Below are 20,098 nucleotides of genomic sequence, written 5' to 3' on the forward strand. Positions count from 1 at the left end.
CTGGTAGGTAAGACTGATAAGCAAACAACCATTGAGAATGCCCTTTCAAAAGAACTGACATTAAAATGTCACACTTACCTCATTTTAAAAAATATTTAATTGTGTTAAAAATCATATAATGTAAAATTCACCATCATAATCATTTTTAAATGTATAATTCAGTAGTGTTAAATATACTCACATTGTTGTGTCATCTATCTTTTTTAAATTAACTTTATTTTAATTCACTATAACTGAAAAAATTGGCATGTATTTTCATGTAACAAAAAGTTATAATTGATGAGTCTACATGCATTTTAAGCAATTTCAACAATTATTTTAGTATATAGCCAAAGTCTTAATATTTGACTTTTACCATTTTGAAATGTAAAACACACAACTATAATCCCCAGACCACATATCTCATGACTTCAAAAGTTTAAGCTAAAACATGAATCTTTTACAGATAACAGACAAGAAAAAAGAAAAAAAGACATAATAAGTGTCAGCAAGAATGTGAAAAAATCAGAGCCCTCATGCACTGCTGGCAGGGATGTAAAGTAGTGCAACGACTTGGGGAAACAGTCTGGCAGTTCTTCAAAAGGTTAAGCAGAGTTACCATATGATCCAGCAATTTTACTCCAAGGTATATACCCAAGAGAAATGAAAACATATGTCCATGAATGTTCATAGCAGCATTTTCATAATAGCCAAAAAAACAAAAAGTGAACAACCCAAGCGTCCACCAACTAATGAATGGATAAATAAAACGTGGATGTCCATACAATGGAATATTATTTGGCTATAAAAAGGAATAAAATACTAATACATGTGACAATAGGGATGAACCTTGTAAACATTATGCTAAGTGAAAGAAGCCAGTCACAAAGGACCATACAGTGTATGACTCCATTTATATGAAATGCCCAGAAAAGGCAGATCTATAGAGAAAGAAGATAGATTGGTGTTTGCCTAGGGCTGGGGGAATGGGCTAACTGGGGGGTGATGGCAAAGGAGTGTGGGAATTTTTTTGGGGTAATGAAAATGTTCTAAAATTAATTGTGGTGATGGATGCACAACTCTTTGAAGGTACTAAAAACCACCGAATTACACACTTAATATGGCTAAGTTGTATGCATGTGAATTATATCTCAGTAAAGCTGCTAAAAAATAGGGCCATCGTGAAATAAGATAGTCTACCAGCACCAAGAAATAACTTTAGGGACTTCATATAAATAAAAGAACCCCTCCTTCTATTGTAAAAATAGGTTTCTATCGGAGGCCAGCCCAGTGGCATAGTGGTTAAGTTTGTGTGCTCCACTTCGGCGGCTTGGGGTTTGCTGGCTTGGATCCTGGGTGTGGACCTATATACCGCTCATCAAGCCATGCTGTGGTGGCATCCCACATACAAAGTAGAGGAAGACTGGCACAAATGTTAGCTCAGGGGCAATCTTCCTCAAGCAAAAAGAGGAAGATTGGCAACAGATGTGAGCTCAGGGCCACTATACCTCTCCCAAAAAAAAGTTCCTACCGTTCTTAGGAAGAAGGGAAGGTTAGTGGCGGAGGGCAACAAGTATGCCTCTAGCAGTTGACAGTCTGATCCACATTGCTCTATATCCATCTTTCACATAAGGAAAATGTGCTCATGTGATGTATATGGCACTTTTCAGGCACTTGACCTCACTTGGCAGTTGTTAAGTTAGTGTTCAGATGTTTATTTAAGGGGAAATTATATACTGACTTCAAGCCATGTTGAGATAGAACATCAGTGTTCTGTAAGCTAAACCCAAGTGTTTTCTGCTGAAATCAAATAATGATACTATGTGCCCAGTTCAGGGGGAAAAAATGAATAGATTAAAGTCAATAGATTGAATTCTCTCAATTTTAAGATCTTTTACTATAAATTTTTCTTAAGCCTTTCTTGCCTTCTACATGTTTGAATGCTAGCAGAAAAAGAGCTTGAAAACTATGAAATATTATACCTAAATGATATTAGAAAATTTGAAGTTGTCAATCATGCTTAGATTTAATAGCTTATACTGTTCATGAAAATAGGCTTATAGTTTTTCTCTTATACTGCATATTTTCTTATAGTTAATATATTCCTATATCATGTTATAGAATCCAATATGTAATCATTTTTTAATGTACCCATAAGAATGTTATGAATTTTCCGTTTGTTATTCCTGAGTATGTTTAAGAACTACTATGTTAATATCTGGCTCTAAGACTATCTTTGGGGTCCATGCCAAAGGAATGCTTTCAGATATGTTATTAAGTGTAGGTGGGGGAGGGGGCCCAGGGATATTATAGAAGAGACCAGAGTGTGTGTGGATATAGGTAGATTTTTTTTTTTCTCCAATAGTACTGACAAGTCCTGGTAACATGGATGTCATGGATCCAAGAGACCTACAATCATCTTCCTCTTCTTACGGAACTCTTCCTAAAGAGTTCTTCACAGAAAGTCTTGTCGGGGTTTGGCAGACCCTCTCTCTCTCTTATATATACATATCTTTCTGCTGGTAGAAACTCCAGCATCTTTTCACTCGGCTTACAGGACACAGAGAAGTCTTTTACAAGGGAAGGCAGGCTCCCAGTCATTTCCAAGGCGAGCAGTTCTCCCAAAGCTGAAGTCCATTCAAATCAAAGTCAATGGACTGGGTGTCTTAGGGGGTGGGGTGGGGTGGGGTAGAGGTACTTTCATGTTTTGCTCTGTATATTTCTATATTGTTTTACTCATACAAATACTAAGCATTCATTTTATTTAAATGACTTTAAATAAAACCATATGGAATAATGAACCTAGGCCTCCAGGAGCATGTATTGTTGGGGGCCAGGGTAAAGCCAGGGAAGGCTTCCTGGAAGAAGGTGTGTGTAAACTAAGAAGGATCTGAACTAAATGGTGACATCCCCGAAGACCAATTCTAGAAAAAGTGTAAAGTGGTGGTTCCCAACGCTTGGTGCACGGCAGAATCACCTGGAAAACTATAAAGAAATGTCAATTTCCAAGCCCCATTTCAGACAAATTAACTGAAGAATTGGGGGGGTCGGGGCAAGAGGAGGTGGCATCTGGGCACTAGATTCCATGTTGTGTAATTAATCTGAATGGGACAATATGGGCTCTCAGAATGTGAACTCCAGAAGCTGGAAGTGCACACATGGTGCCCCACTGCAGAAGCTCCCCCTGCCCCAGCCTCCACTCAATCTCCAATCAGAATTCATCGGTAACTTGCTCTCCTGGAAACCATTATCCTATCAACAGAAGAAAAGCATCCCTTCCCAACGCTTCCCACAGACCTGCAGTTCCACAGTGGTTTGAAGGAAATTATCAAATTGGTAGTACAAGGGGAAAAAATCTTATTTTTCTTAGATGATAATTTAATTTTAAAGAAAGATTCTAAATTTTCTTTCTTTTATATACTTTTAAAAGACACTTTCAAAAATGTCTTAGGGGGCCAGCCTGGTGGTGTAGTGGTTAAGTTTGCGTGCCCTGCTTTGGGGGCCCGGGGTTTGCCGGTTTGGACCCTGGGTGTGGACCTAGCACCACTTATCAAACCATGCTGTGGTGGCATCCCACATATAAAGTAGAGGAAAATGGGCACAGATGTTAGCTCAGGGCCAATCTTCCTCAGCAAAAAGAGGAGGATTGGCAGTGGATGTTAGCTCAGGGCCAATCTTCCTCAAAAACCAAACCAAACCAAACCAAACATGTCTTATAAACCAGAACTGATTAAAACCACAGGCTAATTTGAAGCTGCTGAAATTCACAGATAAGAATTCCCAACTCACACAGGCCCAAGCCTTCTGGAATGCCACGTCTCACACAGAACCTTGAGTCTAGGGCCTCTGATCTTTCAACTCAAGAACTGTCTACTTTTATCACAAAAAGTTTTCCACAAATATTCAATTCTGAGGGGTTAGGTGACCACAAGCTGAACTACTCTGAGCCAATGGTTTGTTGCAGCTGATACAACAGCTGACCCAACCTCAGCTGGCATTAGCAGAGGGTTGGGTCCTGGTGACCCTCCCTACCCAGTCATGTGACATCTGGAGCATTGGGTTCAATTTTGGGAACACAATGGGGTTCGGGGGAGGGCAACCAGGATGATGAAGGGCCTAGAAGAACTGGGCGCATGGGAAGAATTGGGGCACCTAGGCTGTGCTCAGGTGCCCTCCTGAAACCAGCTGAAGGACCATCACCCTCTGCTGCTCCATATGGCGCAATTAGGGCCACTAGGTGGACCTTACGGGAGACAGACATCTGCTCAACAGTTTGGACCATCGGAGAATGGAACTTCCAGGCTGCTGCTGACGGTCAGCTTCCAGGGGTGCTGAAGAGGAGATTCCCGCTCTGGGTGTCAGGTTGCACTATACTACCTCTAGTGCCTTCCACCTCAGAGAGCCTCGTGTCTCCTGGCTCCCCCCTTGAGAGCTGAGTGGCTCCCCTCAGAAAGGGAAAGTTTCTGTGGTTGAAATCCTGTCAGGTGCCTCATCTCTCTGACTTTCCATCTGAGATGGCACATTCCCCGGGGTTACTTTGCTGGGAACCTCACAGGGCCCCATCTCTGGCTCTTACTGCACTTGACGATGAAAGAGTCAGGTGTGAGGAAAACAATGCAGGAAAAAAAAAAAGCTCCTTCTTTCCTGCTGGTAGAGTTGTTCCCTGAGAGTCGGAAGAGGGATGGTTGCATTGCTCATTCCCTTCTCTGTTCCCTCGCTGGGGTCATCTTGCCTGGGTCATTGTTACCCTGTGATATTGCAATCACAAGTCTATCTCCCAACCAGACTCTGAACTCCCTGAGATCAAGGACCTTGTCTTCTTCATTCTGGTATCCTCAGGTCCTAGAAAAGTAGCTGGTCCATAAAAAAACCTCAACAAATGCTTACTGAATGAAATTGTCTGCAGTGGAAAGGTAGACATTTTCTGGAATAGCTAAACTTAAATGACTTTACCTAAACCCAAATCCACTTAAAAAAAAGAAAAAAAATTAATTGCCCATATTTCCTTTCCATATGATGCAAAAAAGCCAGATGATGGCTCAGATGGGTCTTCCCATGATATCCTACAACCTTCCTCTCTAGATGGACAGGACTTAGCCTCCCTTCTCATGTTTGTGTACAGATGTAGAGAGAAAATAAAGAGGAACCAGCCTGTTGGTTTCAAATGAGCTGGGCTGAAGCTTCTTTCTGTCTGGCTTGTTTCCAGGCTGCCATGAAGTGTGTTTGCGTGTTGAGGCAGCGATTCCGTTTGGCTAAAGTTTTGGTTAGCTGGAAAGCTCCGCTCACAGCATGTATGCCATGTGTGGAATCTGCTGCCTGGTGGATTCCAGGGTGTCACACACTGGGGCTGAGTCTCTCAGGAAAGACTAGGCAGCTGAATAACGAACGAATGACAGTACTTAGAAGTAGGCAGCCGTGATGAGGTAATCATATCCCATGCTGCAGGGCAGAAACCAATCCCCCGTGGTGGCGAGGAAGGAATTCTCTCAGGCTCCCATGTTGTTACTTGATTAACTTCATGGTTTCTTTAATTTGCCTTCAATGGGAAAGCGACGGCTCCAAGGATCACAGACAAATGAGACGCGTGGAATCTGGAGGCTTAGTTCCATGACCCTGAACTGAAGTTCTCGCTTCTTGCTCTAGAATTTTCATTTATACGATGTGGACCACCACGACACTCATCGCTGCTGCTCTCACTGCCCATGGCTACCACCAATTGAACACACAGTGTGTGCCAGCTGTAAATTCTCATAACAACCCCATGACACAGGTACTGTGATCGCCTTCATTTTACAGAAGAAGAAAGGGAGGCGCAAAGAAATTCCTCCCCACCTGAGACAGATAACTTTTTTTCTTCTTCAATAAAATGTATATGTGAGGGAAAGAAGATAAATCTACAGTCCCTTTTCTTGTGCATAAGTGCCTGGAGTATTTCAAATAGGTCTCATCTATACCCCAGGGCCATGGCGATGAACAGTTTAAAATACTAAATTTTTCTCAGGTGATTTTGGCTCTCATTTTTGCAAGCCCCTAACAAACCTTTCACATGTCCAAGAATTAAGAACTGTCTGGCTCATTTTTTGCCCTCTCACGATAAATTAAAGACAAAACTTTAGATTACTCTTATTGTAACTGCTATTTCTCTGAAGCCAGAAGGCCATACTTTGAGGTACCACAGTTACTGTTTCTACTTTTATTTACTCGGGTAAAAGAGTCCTGTGCTGGTCCCCGCAGCTCCTTGGCCTTGACTATAGTTAAGCGCCACGTTCCACTGAATTCATTGGTCTACAGATTTGGAAGGAAGCTGCCTAAGAAATATGTGACATGTCATGTCACAGAGCTTGTCACGTGGAGGAGGGATTACAGGCAGGCAGGTGTTGTTTTGTTTTGTTTTCCTGTTTTTATTTTTTAATTTGTTTCATTTTGGATACAAAAAAGAATTGTCAGAGTTTTCCAGGAACAAAATGGGTTTCAAAGATCTTTTGTCCACGACTCCAAAAATCAGATTTGGGATGATGTTCTTAAAACCAATCAAATTATCCCTTTCTAGTTGGGAGCACAGAGGACCAGCCCTACTCCTTCAAAGCTAGAATTGGAATTTGCTCAGGTATTTTGTATGATTTAAGGGGCACAGGGAAGCTCCTCCCTGCCCAACATACATCTTCTTGGGGACCATACTCTGTATTTATGTATCCCCTGTACCTAGTTCAGTGTTTGACACAGTAAGAACTCAATAAACAACTGTTAATGAAGGAAGGAATGTTAAAAGATAAACTTCATTCATTTTGTAATCTTACCTCCAGTGTGCCCTACCATGGGCCCCAGATCCCGCTGCTACTTTGACTGTTGCTGTTGATACTCCCACCAACTCCCTTTTACATACAATATGCCCAACTCCACAGAGATTGTTTGTCAAAAGTTGTGCTCCCCACTTCCAGAAAACTGGAGACACAAAAGATACCTTTTGAGGTAAGCGATTGAGGAGGAATGTACACTTAGAAAGAGAAAAGAAGAAGGCATTAATTTTCTAAAACGATCCCAAAGTAAGGAGGTAATAGTTATGTCTACACAGCACAACCTGAAATGGAGTTTAATGTTATCTAGCAAATTTAATCAGGCTAAGCCAGCCAAAGCAACTCATATTTCTAGGGTGAAATATCTAGCTTGGCTGTCTATCCTGACCAAATCTATAGAAATTGGCACCAAACCCCTCTTTTACTATGTGGTGTGTTGGCACAGACATCTCTTCTTGCTCAAAAAATAGGTATTTGAGTACAAATCTAGCCCTTTAGGCCTTCTCCCAGCTTCTCTCTGGCAGCATTGTTCTGCGATTCAGGAATGCTAATGCACACCAAGGATGTTTGGAAAGATTGGAATTTCAAATTCAGGAAATGGAGAACATGGCTTACAGGGGCTTTAGAACTCACCAACATGGTGTTCCAAGTACAAAAACCTAGTTTAGATTTTTCAGAGTTTAAACGTGACTTCAATACAATTAAATGTACAGAATCTTCTAAAAGAAAATGTCTATTCCAAGAAAGCAATAAGGATTTCATGCATTTGAACTTCTGTCTGCATGGGCCCAGGGACTTTTGAACTTAAGAGCACTAAGTCTGTCAAGCATTTTCCCCTTGGGAAATACTTTCCATGGGAGCATGACCTCGGAGTTCTTATTCTGGTGTTCCTGTCGGGTACACAAAAGACCAGCACAGCTGTGACACAACATGGTTATACCCAGAAGATGGAGAGAAGTTTTTCAATAGCTATTTGTTTAGTTGGCAATAAATGTGGTGGTTAGTAGCTGCTTCCATGTTGAGTTAAGCTTTGGTACAGAACTGTCAACAGTGGAATAAGGCAACATATGAAACCCAGTGATAACGCGATGGATGCACAAGCTTAGCAATGCATTTCTTATAATTAATGGCATCCATTTTCAAACCTGAGTTCCAATATTGGTAGCCCAAGGGTTGCATGGGGCTTCCAAATATGCTTTATTTGGCTTGCAGTGTTTTGTTCTGTTAACTGCATCAACAATAAAAAGTCTAGAGGTTCTTAAAAATTTTGGATTTCTGGATTCACTTGAACAATTGGGAGATTTGGCCCTTGTTGACACACGGTAACAATTGGCTGGAGCTAATACTTTTCAGGTCACAATGGTCTCCATGCCTCCCTCTGTCTACACTATCCTGCAGCTGGATCATTTTCCATTTATCATCACACTTGTCCCTGTTACTTTTCCTGTCTAAGAGAAATAGTTCTCTGTATCCGTGACTCTATCAAAGTAGTGAAACTTTGATAAAAAGTAAAAAAAAAAAAAAAAAAGAAGTAGCCTGAAAGGGCAGCTTCATATATATAGATTCATTACCTGCTTGGCCACTCGTGGCATTTGAGTTTGCTTTTCCATTCTAACATAGTGGAGCCTGACTTCTTTCCTTCCCGAAGCAAAACATTCTCAGGTAACATCTCCTAACATACACAGGGGTCCTCCAAGGATGGGTGTCATTTGCAGAAGTACTCCCTCGTTCCCATTCCCACTGGGTCATACTCCACTTTGGCTTAGAATCATTGTACTTAAAACCCTGAAGGAAATTCTTATTGAATCAATCATTCATTCCAATTGATCATAAGTATCTAAATTACCACGTAGCTTGGAAATTACTCCTTTGAGACTAAGCCTTAAAAAGATCTTTGACAAACTAAATTATGCCCCTTGTCTTAACACTCTCCTGAAAAAGAGCTGAGACTCTCTTAACGGTCCCAAGTGGCAACATTCCCAACTTGCAATTAGGCTACATTTTAAAAGTTCATTTTATATCGGTTGCTTGCAGCTTATAATTCCTTTCTTTTTAACAGAAATATTATAAATGTTCATGATTCCTCTAAGGTTTACCCACAAATTTCTTTTTAACCATGCAAAAGGGATTGCATCATAGTGTTTTTTCCTGCAAAATTACTCAACGTAAGCTCTCATTCCTTCAATAAAGTTGATGTGTTAAGTATTAGAAAATACCAGGAAATGCCACTTCAAGGCAACTGTCAACTAGAATTGCTACTGAGAGGAAGTAATATTTTCTCTAATTGTACCTAATGAGGGCTTTCCTCTTATAAAGGGTAACACAGTGGGTTTTTAGCACAATTACCAGAAAGCAGAAATCTCCGAACACTGCTCCTACCCTTGAAGAGACAGTATAAAAGGATGCAGGACCCCTCAGTTTGCGTCCAGGAAAACTACAGATACTCAGTTCAGACAATAGTCAGTAGAGATGAAGAGGGACTCCTTGCTCTTCACTAAATAAAATGGCAGACGTGAGTTCTGTCCTCTAAGCGCTTATTGCAAAGAACTTGTTTCCCAGAAAAACAGCAGCACTTGGATAACAAAAGGAGGATGTGCCCTCACATCAGCATTAATCTATCTTCTGGGTTAAGAACTGTGGTTGCTATGATTACTCCTGGTCACCAATGGGCCAGGCCAGTTTGAAAAACAAGTACCCCAAATCATCCTGTCTACGTGATTGTTTTATGGGCAATTCATTCCTCCAATGGGAGCTTCGTGTACATGCAATCACGTGTTTAAAGACCTGGACAAGTGGCAGTCAGCAGAGATCTGCAAGGCATTGAGGAAAAATTTGCCATAGCTCTGTCCAAGTAATGGCTAGCCCTCCAAGGTATGTAGTAGCCAGAATCTTGCCCCATGACTTTTGAGTTGTACTATGAAGTTCTTATCACACAGAGATCTTTAAAGGAGATTATAAATATCCTTGAGAACTCCCTGGGAGGGGAAAAGATGCTCAGAGCCAGCTCACATAGAGGCCGAGTGATCTGCCTAACAAGGGACAGTGAGCCAAGGTTGGAAAAGAGAACAGGGTCAGTAATACCTGAGTTCTGGGCTTTAGCTACAAACCCAGAAACCATCCTGTTGGGGCAGTGTCTATGGACATTCCTTCTCCAAGTCAGAGATGTGCTGTGGGGAAAGAGAAGAGTGGGCAGGAAGGAATGTACAGTAACATTTTTCTGCAACTTCCTGGCTCTGTTTGTTTTTGTCAATCACATATACAAATGACTCTTATTTCCCATGTAGGAGTAAATTATCTTGCTGTCATAGAAAACAGAATTCTACCCTGCAAAGCTTCCACTCATTGAAAATCCAAATGTCAACTGAGAAAATATCTGGATGGGGAAATCTCCCACCCCCTCCCCATTCTCCCACCAGCGTAAAAGGTAACGGGGGTGGGGGACAACTGGAGAAGGAAATGAAATCATGCGGGTTCACCAGGAAAAGACAAAGTGTTGGTGGCAGCAGAGTTGGTGAGTGTGTTGTGGGCATTACCTCTTGATGAGGCTTCCAAGAAGGCTCCCGCTCAAGTCCTGGTGGCTCTGAGAACAAGCATTCTTGCATCAATAGCTAATAGGCTGTCCAACCAGATGTTATCTGGGTGGGATAAGAGGGTGAGAAAACAGACCTGTTGTACGCTGTTGTCAACTATATCGCTGTGGTCAGAGAAGGCTGGTTGTGTAGTGTTTAGCAGAGCACCTCGTTGGTAGTGAGGCAGACCAGATTACGTGGCTGTTTAAATCCGTTTCCTCTTGTGATTGGTAAAATACGAGAGTTATAATCATTCATGCATTACTAAAGCCTCCTTTCCATCATTTTGAAGGGACTTTTTTTTTTTCTAGAACAGAGCATGCATCCAGCAGAAACCTAAAGCATTTGTTTTTCTAAGCGATCTTTTGCAATAAGCACACTTAAAAAAAAGCAACTGCATATGGTACCTGTGACAAGACTGGAGATGATAAGTGGTAACACCAGCATCTGTAACATCCTCATCAGAAGTTCCCCAGGAAAGGAGAAATACTTGACTTCCCGGTAGCTCATTTTATATGGTCGGAGGGTAAATCCAAGGATTGTACCTGAAGGGAAAGAAAAAAAAAGAAGAAAAATTGAGTCTTTTTTGAAACTGAAGTAACAGTCCTAGAAAAATGAGCAAGTATTTGGCTGGTAATCACTCCTCTCTGACAAGAGTAAATTTATTTAAGCAGCAAATATTTGTGCTGCTTTGGGAGCAAGGGCTGTGTCTATCTTTTTAGTCGTAGTCTGGAAGGGTCTGACTGAAACCCAGGCATCGAGCAGAACTTATAGAAAAAGTGTCCCTGGTTGTAGCAAACGAAAAATTTCTTTGTCTAACTTAAATGCAGGGGAACCAATTTTGACATGGCTCAGTAGAGAGTTACGAAGACTGGGGCATAACCAGGAGACAATTCATGTACCCGTGAACAAGGCAATATGGGAAAAAAAAGCCTCATAATGAAATTCCTTTGTAACAACAGATGTTAGAATTGCTAGCACAACTACTTATAAAGGGTACTGCAATTTTATTTTTTTTCTAATTAAAAAGATTCTTGTTCACACTGTTAATACATTTTCATCATCTCCTGCTCTGCACACACTTTCTGTCTACATGGTCTTGATATTGCCTTGGCAACTCTATTGTACAGACTTGTTAGTTGCTGGCAAGAGAGGACTCTAAAATGAGCAGAGACTTTTTTTCCCAAAATTTTCCCTGAAAACTTAGCGGAAAATAGAGGAAAGAGAAAGTAATTTTCCCATTAATTTTCCTTCTTCTCCTGGAACTTTAAAATACATTTTTTAAATGATAACTTTATATGTAAATCAAATTATGCAGGATACCTTTTGAAATGTTTGGAAATTAACAAAGATATTGAATAAATTTACTCCCTCTCCCATTTCCCTAATTTACTTTTCCTGCTCAAGAAAATTTACTTATTCCATTATTGTAAATATTTTCAAAATTTTTGCCCTGCTATTACTAAAACATGTGAGTTATAGAGAAGTACCGAGTTATCTAGAAGCTAGAGGTTGGAGAAGGGGAAGAGAAGATTGGTGGGACATAAAGTTTTTCCAAAGGAAGCAAACAGTCCTTTAAGAAAATGGAATCACCCTAACTGCCTATGAAATGGGCTTCTTCTGTTATGAAATTGGATGCAAAGTTCTTTTCAATTGTCACTGCAACTCTGATTTCAATTCTTGGGTCTCAGCACCCATGAAGTATCCATTCTTTGATTGCATACTGTGATATTCCAATTAAGAGCCTGAAGTTATTTGACTAGAAAATCCAGCTGACTCAGTTTTCAGGGCCTTCAGAAAATGTTTATTATTTTATTCCAATGTAACAGTAATATACCCAAGAGAGAAAAATTGATTTTGGAAATATAGAAAAGTGGAGGCAAAAGCCTGTCCATATTGGTTCCACTGCTTACATAGCAAACAGCTAATGTTTACGGAGCTCCTACCATATGCTAGACATAGTTGTCAGTCCTTTACTTGTGATAGTAAATTTAATCCTCACAAAAACCCCAGGAGGTAGGTACTATTTTACCCCCAATTCACTGATGGAGAAATCTAACCATAATGCACTTAAAACTTGCCCTATTCCAATAGCAACTCAACATCAAAGTCAAATAGCTACTCAAGTGGCAGAGCTGGGATTTATGCTTAGGCAGTTTGCACTCAGATCTCACGTTCCTGACTACCTCACATACTCTCTGCCTCTCCAGTAGAGCAGAGACAGCCACTGCTAGTGCTTCAGTAGGTTTCTTTCCAGAGTGTTCCCATACAGAGTTAAACATATGGAAATCTCGCAGAATATACTTTTCTGTATATGGTCACCATAAACTTCACTTGTAGGCCTCATGACCTCAGATCCAATGACTGCATCAAAATTTACTCAATACAGCCTTTGCTGTTGAACGTTTAGATTGTTTAGCATTTTTCATTTTTATGAAGAACACCATGATGAATACATGAAGGCTGTTTCATATCTAGGAATACTTTTTTTTTTTTTAAAGATTTTTTTATTTTTTTCCTTTTTCTCCCCAAAGCCCCCGGTACATAGTTGTATATTCTTCGTTGTGGGTTCTTCTAGTTGTGGTATGTGGGACGCTGCCTCAGCGTGGTCTGATGAGCAGTGCCATGTCCGCGCCCAGGATTCGAACCAACGAAACACTGGGCCGCCTGCAGCGGAGCGCGCGAACTTAACCACTCGGCCACGGGGCCAGCCCCTAGGAATACTTCTTTTAGTATAGTTTAGAGAGATGGAAACAACGTTAAAGAATATGACTACCTCGATTCATGTTATCAAATTGCTTTCCCAATTGATTGGCCCAGCAGTTTAATGTTCCATTAGTGAATGAGAAGGCTTTAATCCTATCCCTCCAGAAGCAGAGTATTGTCAAAAAAATTGTTAAAACAAGCAAAATTTGTGAACGTAGAGTAAGTGGTATGTATTTTTGTTTTCTTTTGAATTTACTTAATATCTAATGATGCTGACCATTTCTTCCAATTGCATTTTCTCTAAGCATTTACTAAATCCTAATAGTTTAAAAGTTTATATATGTGTGTGTATATATATATATATGTATCTATGTATTTCGTATAGATTTGTTAATAATTAAGACAATTACCCTTTGCCTATGTATAAAATAATATTTGCTACAACTATTTTTTTAATTTGTTTGCCATATATTATCACATTAAAATATACAGGTATTTTGCATTTTTAGAAAATAATGTTTGCACATCTTTTTATTACGTGACTTCTTAAGAATTATAAACTTTACCTCCCCCTCCTAAATTTGATAAATCTTTAACTCATTTTTTCTCCTTTGATGGTTTTCTTGGTTTGTTTTAAAATATTGAACGTTTAATCTCCCTAGAACTTGGTTTGGGGAAGGCATTTAATTCTGATTGTCAGTGTGCATTATTTAACACAGCAGCATCAAAAGCACATATGAATTACAAAAAGCTATGGTTATATCTTGTTCTTTCCTACTTGTTCATATAAAGGCCAAGGCACACTCAGGTAAGTGCTTCATCTTACAATAAGTAAATAAATAAGTAAATATTTATAAATTTTACCTTACTTCCAATTAAATGCAATTTCACTGGAATTGATTATGTTTTCTGATCTTTAATGCATTTAAACATCTGTCATTCGATTGTAGCAAAAAATATGCACAGTAAACACAAGAAATTCATTTTGGTCATTTGGAATTTGAACATATCAAGCTATTAGAAATTTTAGATATCCCCCAAGTAACAATTTAAGACTAGGTTTGGTTTTACAAGTTCATTTCTAAGTTGGCTGTTATTCAAAATGTATTTACTCATATACAACAATATTTCCAAGGGTGGGCAGGATCCTGGCAAGTCCAGAAAACCTATTTAATGTATAATTTAGAAAAAATTGATAGACAGCTGCTTTACTAATGATATAGGTTCTAGGAGCAAGAAACAAGCCAGTGTAGATGAAGGCAGGGATGATTCTTTCTAAATACCAGGTGCACTTGATCCCATCTCCCAAAGTCTAACCTGTAGCAACACTGACTCTCCTCTCCTCTCTACAGTCACATTGGCTGCATCCAGCCTCTTTCTCTCCTTGGGTGTTCAGGTTCCTTTTCTCTTCCTCCCCCATCAAACCCCGCATTTACTCAGTGCAACCAATTTTCATGTAAGTGTTAGGAGGGAAAGTAAGCCAGTCCAGTGAATGAATTCTGGGCAATGTATGAATGAAAAAGGCTTCTAACTCTTCAACCTGCCAAATAGGTATCTAACAGAGCAACAGCAAGACAGTCAGGGAAGCAAAATCTCAAGAGGTCGTGGTACTTTTCTCCTGTCTCCATCCAGTCAATAAGCTGGTCTTGCTTAGAAGTGTAGTCCTGGCATCAGCTATTCTAGGATGCCTCAGTTTCTTTACATTCTCCAATACAGAACCCACATTTTCTAAAAAGTTCTTCTTTATAGTGGAAAGAGCAGAGGGGAGACGTCATTTACTTATAAGGGATAGTTTTAGGTCAAATGGCTTGAAGAGAGAAGTTGTTTGGAGGGATAGCATGTTGTAAATACACTTTGAATCAGTTTTGTCCCTGACTATGCTTTGGTCTGTTTACTATCTTTGGGTTTAGCAGCCATTTCTACTCTTGGGAAAGAGGAGATTATGTTGGGGAAGTGGAATATTTATTGAGCCCTTACTATGCATTAATGGTGGCATGATCCTCATCTCAACTTTAAGCGGTAGATATTATCATGTCCATTTTAAAGATGAAGACACTGATGCTCAGAAGTCAGTTAACTTTCTCAAAGTTACAGAGCTAGCAAGGGGTTGACCTGGGGGATTCTAAACAAAGCCCAGCGCTCTTTCTATAACACTTTAATGCCTCTCAAACACAGACACATCCTTGCAGCCTGGGCTTGAGAACAGTTCTCAAATGAGCCTGGCTCCTGAGTCTTCAGCATCTCTAACCCCTAAAAGGTAGAAGCACTTGAATAATAGGCTTGGGTCTGTTAGAGATGCCCCAGAGGTGCCCATCATGTCTTGGAACCCACTATAGGTCTTCTTACTTGTTGAGGACCTTAAAATACAATTATTAGTACCAGGTCACTGTTTAAAATGGTTATTCTAAATCCTCTTTTATGGAATGATTTAACTAAACATATAAAATTTATTAATTAAAATAGCCTGCCTTTTCTCTCCATGGCACACATTTTAATTCTTGGAAACTGTCGATAACAAAGGTGGAGAGGATAGTACATAAAAACATGCTGCAGGTTCCCATGCTGAATGACAACAGCCAACAGTGCTCAGCACATGCAAGATGCCAAGTCCTCCCAAGCACATCACCTCATGGACACCATGAAGGCCAGGGCTAGTAACATCCACAACTCACAGATGAAGAGCCAGAGTCATTGAAAGGAGAGGTAAGCTGCCAAAACCACACAGATGGCACAGGTTGGAGCCATGGTTGATGTAAAGAGGGGTCAAGCTGCTTCCCCAAGGCCAAGTGAGTGGCTGAGGTGGACATCACACCTACTGTCCAGTTCCAGGCCCAGACTCTCCCCACTATGCTGTACTCACATCCTTGCAATAGTCCCACTACTAATTTAAAGAGCCCAAGTTAGTACACGATATTTTGCCTATCTTTCTGTTCTATTTTTAATTAGGTTAACTAAATGTAGAGCTTGAGTTAGGGAAAGGTTTTGTTTTGTTGCTTTTACTTAATGAAGTCAACCTCTAGCTTTTTTCAATTTATTTGCTGAATAAATAAACAAAAGACATTCTTCTTCAGCTTTCTGCTTTGACAGGCAGCATTAGAGGTGGAATCAGTGTGATAAGGTCAGCCCGCTCTCAGCATCAAATCAGGAGGAAATGCTCTGAATGCAAAGATTGCTTTTTTGGGTAAGCAGTTCAGGTTTCTGATTGCATTCTAGCCCAGCAATTAAAAAAGCCTTCCCTGAAACACGTTTCCATAGCCTGATAGGCAGACTTCTCAGAGCCCTCTACACTCTGCCCTTCTGACCAATTAGAGGTATCTGGGCGAGCGAGTCCTATTTCCCTTTGGTACAGCAGCCCCCTGCCTCTGCAGAGCTGAGCTCCATTAGTGGGCGCTTATTTGAGGCACATTGATTGATGTTCCCAGAGCTAATAAAAACCTTCATGGCCACCAGATCTTTAATGGAAAAGAACAGATCCTTTATTATTGATTAAGCTGCAAAAATAACAATAAAAGCCAGAATAACTTCCAGCAGGATTTGTTAGAGCTGAAGCAAATTCTGCAAAGTTTGCATCTTGGTGACATTGTGTAATACACAGATGTCACAAGCAATACCCAGATGGCTCACTGTCTGTAAACCATCTTACATCATTCCTGCTTTAGTATTTTAACAAGATTTCTAGAATTTAGGAGATATCTTAACTAGAATGTCTAAGGTGATCAAAATGAACTGTGCTTGTTGGATGCTATGAGCAAACATGCATTGTTATTTAAATACTTTCTCTCTCCTGATGTGGAAAGCTCAAGAAGTGAGTTCTTCAGGGGTTCACTGTTTCCCCTGGGGAGTCTACACAACAAACACTTCTTTGGAAGATTACATATCACTTCGCTTTCTAAACTAAGACACAATGCGCACACTGGAGCCTTAGAAAGAACACACCATGGGCTTGGTTTTGAAGGCCAAAAACTCACAAGTTAAAAGCTAGACCTACTTTAAGAATTTGGTCCATATTTAATCTGATGAAATTATTGAAAATATTGAGAAGCCAGAAAATATCTGAGTAAAAAATGAAGCACAATTTGAACCAAAATTTGGACCAAATCACCCACTTAACTTTGGTAAATGTTGGAGTTTGAAATAGTCAAATTTTACTAAAGTTTTTACCCTGTCTCCAAACTCCATCATGAACAGCTTAGAAGACCAAAAAGCCTTCTAGAATTATTACTCACAATGCAAAATTCTCCAGAAAAAGAGATGATGCCCCCAAAGAGCTCAGATGCCAAAAGAGAATCTAAAAGTAATAGTGGCACTGATCTTGAGAGAAAGACCTCACATTCTGAGGCTGCCACAAGAAAACTACCAAACACCCATCCAGAATGAACCAACTAGCTCTTCTAGCATTTACACTGCACAGCAGTCAGAAGGACACCCAAACTCATACCCAGAAAAAGCTTGACCTGCAGATCTTTAGCCATAAAGGGGACCATGCTGTCTACTTGTATGCAATATGGTTCAAGAAAAATAAGAATATCAAATATTTTTGTTGATAACACACTGCTGGTTTTATGTGACATAATGCTACTATTTCCCAGGTAAGATCTTTTCCTCTTGTAGCAAAAAAACAAACCTAGCACTACTTTGTCTCAAGGTTACAACAATCCAGTGTATGATGTAACAAAATCACAGGAGTGACATGCATCATCTTTGCCAAATTCTATTGTTTAGAAGCAAGGTCACAGGTCCCTCCTACACTCAACAAGTGAGCTGCATTTGGCGGTTGGGGTCTGTCTACCCTGAAAAGGTCTCTAGGCCTCCTCACTAGGCTGCTTTAAGGTGCTTAGTGGTCTCCTCACTACTAAGTGTGGCGTAGACACACTCAGAGAGAAGATGCTCTTTAGATGTTAGGTAAATGAATGATGCTAGGATTCTAGTCCCAGCCCTGCCTTTAACTCTCTATGTGACTTTCCCCATGCCTCATTCTTTTTCTTTTCTAATTTATGAATGAAGAAGGCTCCAAGATTTAAACATCACCCTCCTTATGGCCTGGACTATCACAGTAGCCTCCTACTGGTTTCCCTGCTTCCACTTTGCCACTCTCCTCCAGTCTATTCCCAACATAATACCCAAACCTAGGTCAGAATATCACTCCTCTCTGTTCTCTCCACTGGCTCCCCATCTCCTGTGGAGTGAAAACCTAAGGCCATGCAATGGCTGCACCCGGCCTACTTCTCCAGCTCCACCATCCTCAGAACTCAGCTCCTACGCCAACGCACCCCACCCCCCCCAACATTTGCCTCACTGTTGTTCCTCTATCACCTTAGACATGATTCCACTTTTAGGTCCTTGTAGTGGCTTTTACCTCTGCTTAGAGCACTCTTCCCAGATACTCACAAGGCTTACTTCCTTTAAGACTTAATTCACATGTCATCTTCTTAATGACGCCTACCCTGAACTTTCTTCTCCCTTAGCTGGCTTTATTTGTTTCAGTAGTTCTTATCACCTTCCAAAATCCAATATAATTTTCTAATTTATTATACTTGTTGTTTATTGTTGTCTCTGCCTGCTAAAATATAAGCTCCAAGAAAACAGTTTTTTTTTTTTTCACTTTTGTTCACTGATGTATATTAAGCCCCTAAAACAGTTCCTGGCACATAGTAGTGCTCAATGTATTGCAGAATGAATGAATAAACAGCGTGACTTACTCTCTTTCGGATGACCAGTATCCACTGGTGCTTGGCCTCCAACTGGTTGTGAAAATGTTTCCGGAATGGAGGAATCACTGCTCTGTGCTCCACAGCAAATCCTTTCCCCCACTGCACTCTGTGAGCAGAGCAGCGCTCCCTAAGGAACACCCCCTCTCTCCCAAATGGTGACTTCTCACTCATGACGTGCGGAACTCGATCTTGACTGAACTACAGTTTCTCACCTGTTTAGATTCACAAACCAGGAATGAGAGCTCCTGGTCCCTATTTCTCTCACGAGGCAGGTTTTTTGAACATAAAGGAAAGCAGGTGTGATGCTGTAGAAAGATCATGGGCTGAGAGTCAGAGATGAGGGTTCTGGACCTGATACTGCCAGTAAATTATGCCAGTGGATACCTACTTAAATGATTTAATCTTCAAATCAAACCTGCAGGATTTAATGTTATCATCTTATAGATGAGGAGATTGAGCCCCAGAAAAAAAAGCCATTTGTCCATTGGCCATGGCCAATACATGGCCAATAAATGATGTTGGCAGAATGGAGTTTTAAACTTAGATTTGCCTGTTTCCATAGCCCATATCTTCAAATCACAAAATCTCTTTGGACTCTTTTTTTTTTTTAAATCTGAAGAATGGGAGGGATAGATGGGAACAAGCAGTATCTAAGATCCTCTTAAATTTTAATATTCTCAGCGAAATGTCCTGAGTTTAAAAGAACCATGTAAACCAAAAGCATTATAAATCTTAGCTGCTTTATTATGAATTTATCTTATCTCTTCTAATGAATGCTAATGTCCTTGATTCCTTGATAGTGCTTGTAAAAGCACTTAATAAGTCAAAAAACACTTTATCACTTTGGCTATTACAGTTATTATAGCAGTGATAAATAAATGAAAGGCAACAGGATTTATCGGAGTATATGAGGAAGCTATTTGGTTAAAACTAATTTGGCCTGATCTTGTTTTTCCAAAAGGGCCTGATGTGGTGTTGAACATGCATTGCACATCTGCTTTAAATATTTACTATGTCCCAAAGACAAGAATGATGCCCCTAAAGATAGGGATGTAACCTCCCCCATATTGGCATTTCCTTTAGAATAATCATCTCTCCCTAATCTAAGGATTAATTCCTGACCTGCTGTGCTCACCTTGTGACCACTGACCTGCTGTAATCACTGATGTGCTGTGGCTGCAGAGCAATCCGTGACTATTGTAAAAGGGACATTCTTATCATATGTGATATACGCTCATTGGTCCAAGATGGTATATAATCACTCTGTATATATATCATCAATTTTCCTTGGGGAAGGAAGGCCCAGGGCTAGTCCTCAGATCTGGCTCATAATATAATC

At 40.2% G+C, this 20,098-nt stretch overlaps 1 protein-coding gene across 2 annotated transcripts in view; it reads right to left on the minus strand.

Moving 5' to 3' along the window:
• SLC1A3 (solute carrier family 1 member 3) overlaps positions 1-20,098 on the minus strand; it is a 75,319-nt gene that overhangs the window by 42,510 nt on the left and 12,711 nt on the right. The window contains exon 3 of one of the 2 annotated variants that reach the window (XM_008529440.2): positions 10,750-10,887. In XM_008529440.2, coding sequence (XP_008527662.1) covers positions 10,750-10,887 — 138 coding nt within the window. Of the gene's footprint in view, positions 1-10,720; positions 10,888-20,098 lie in introns of both variants that reach the window. The other variant, XM_070586985.1, reaches the window with a different exon arrangement.

The sequence above is a fragment of the Equus przewalskii genome, chromosome 20 (assembly GCF_037783145.1).
Source record: "Equus przewalskii isolate Varuska chromosome 20, EquPr2, whole genome shotgun sequence".
Taxonomy (NCBI): Eukaryota; Metazoa; Chordata; class Mammalia; order Perissodactyla; family Equidae; genus Equus; species Equus przewalskii.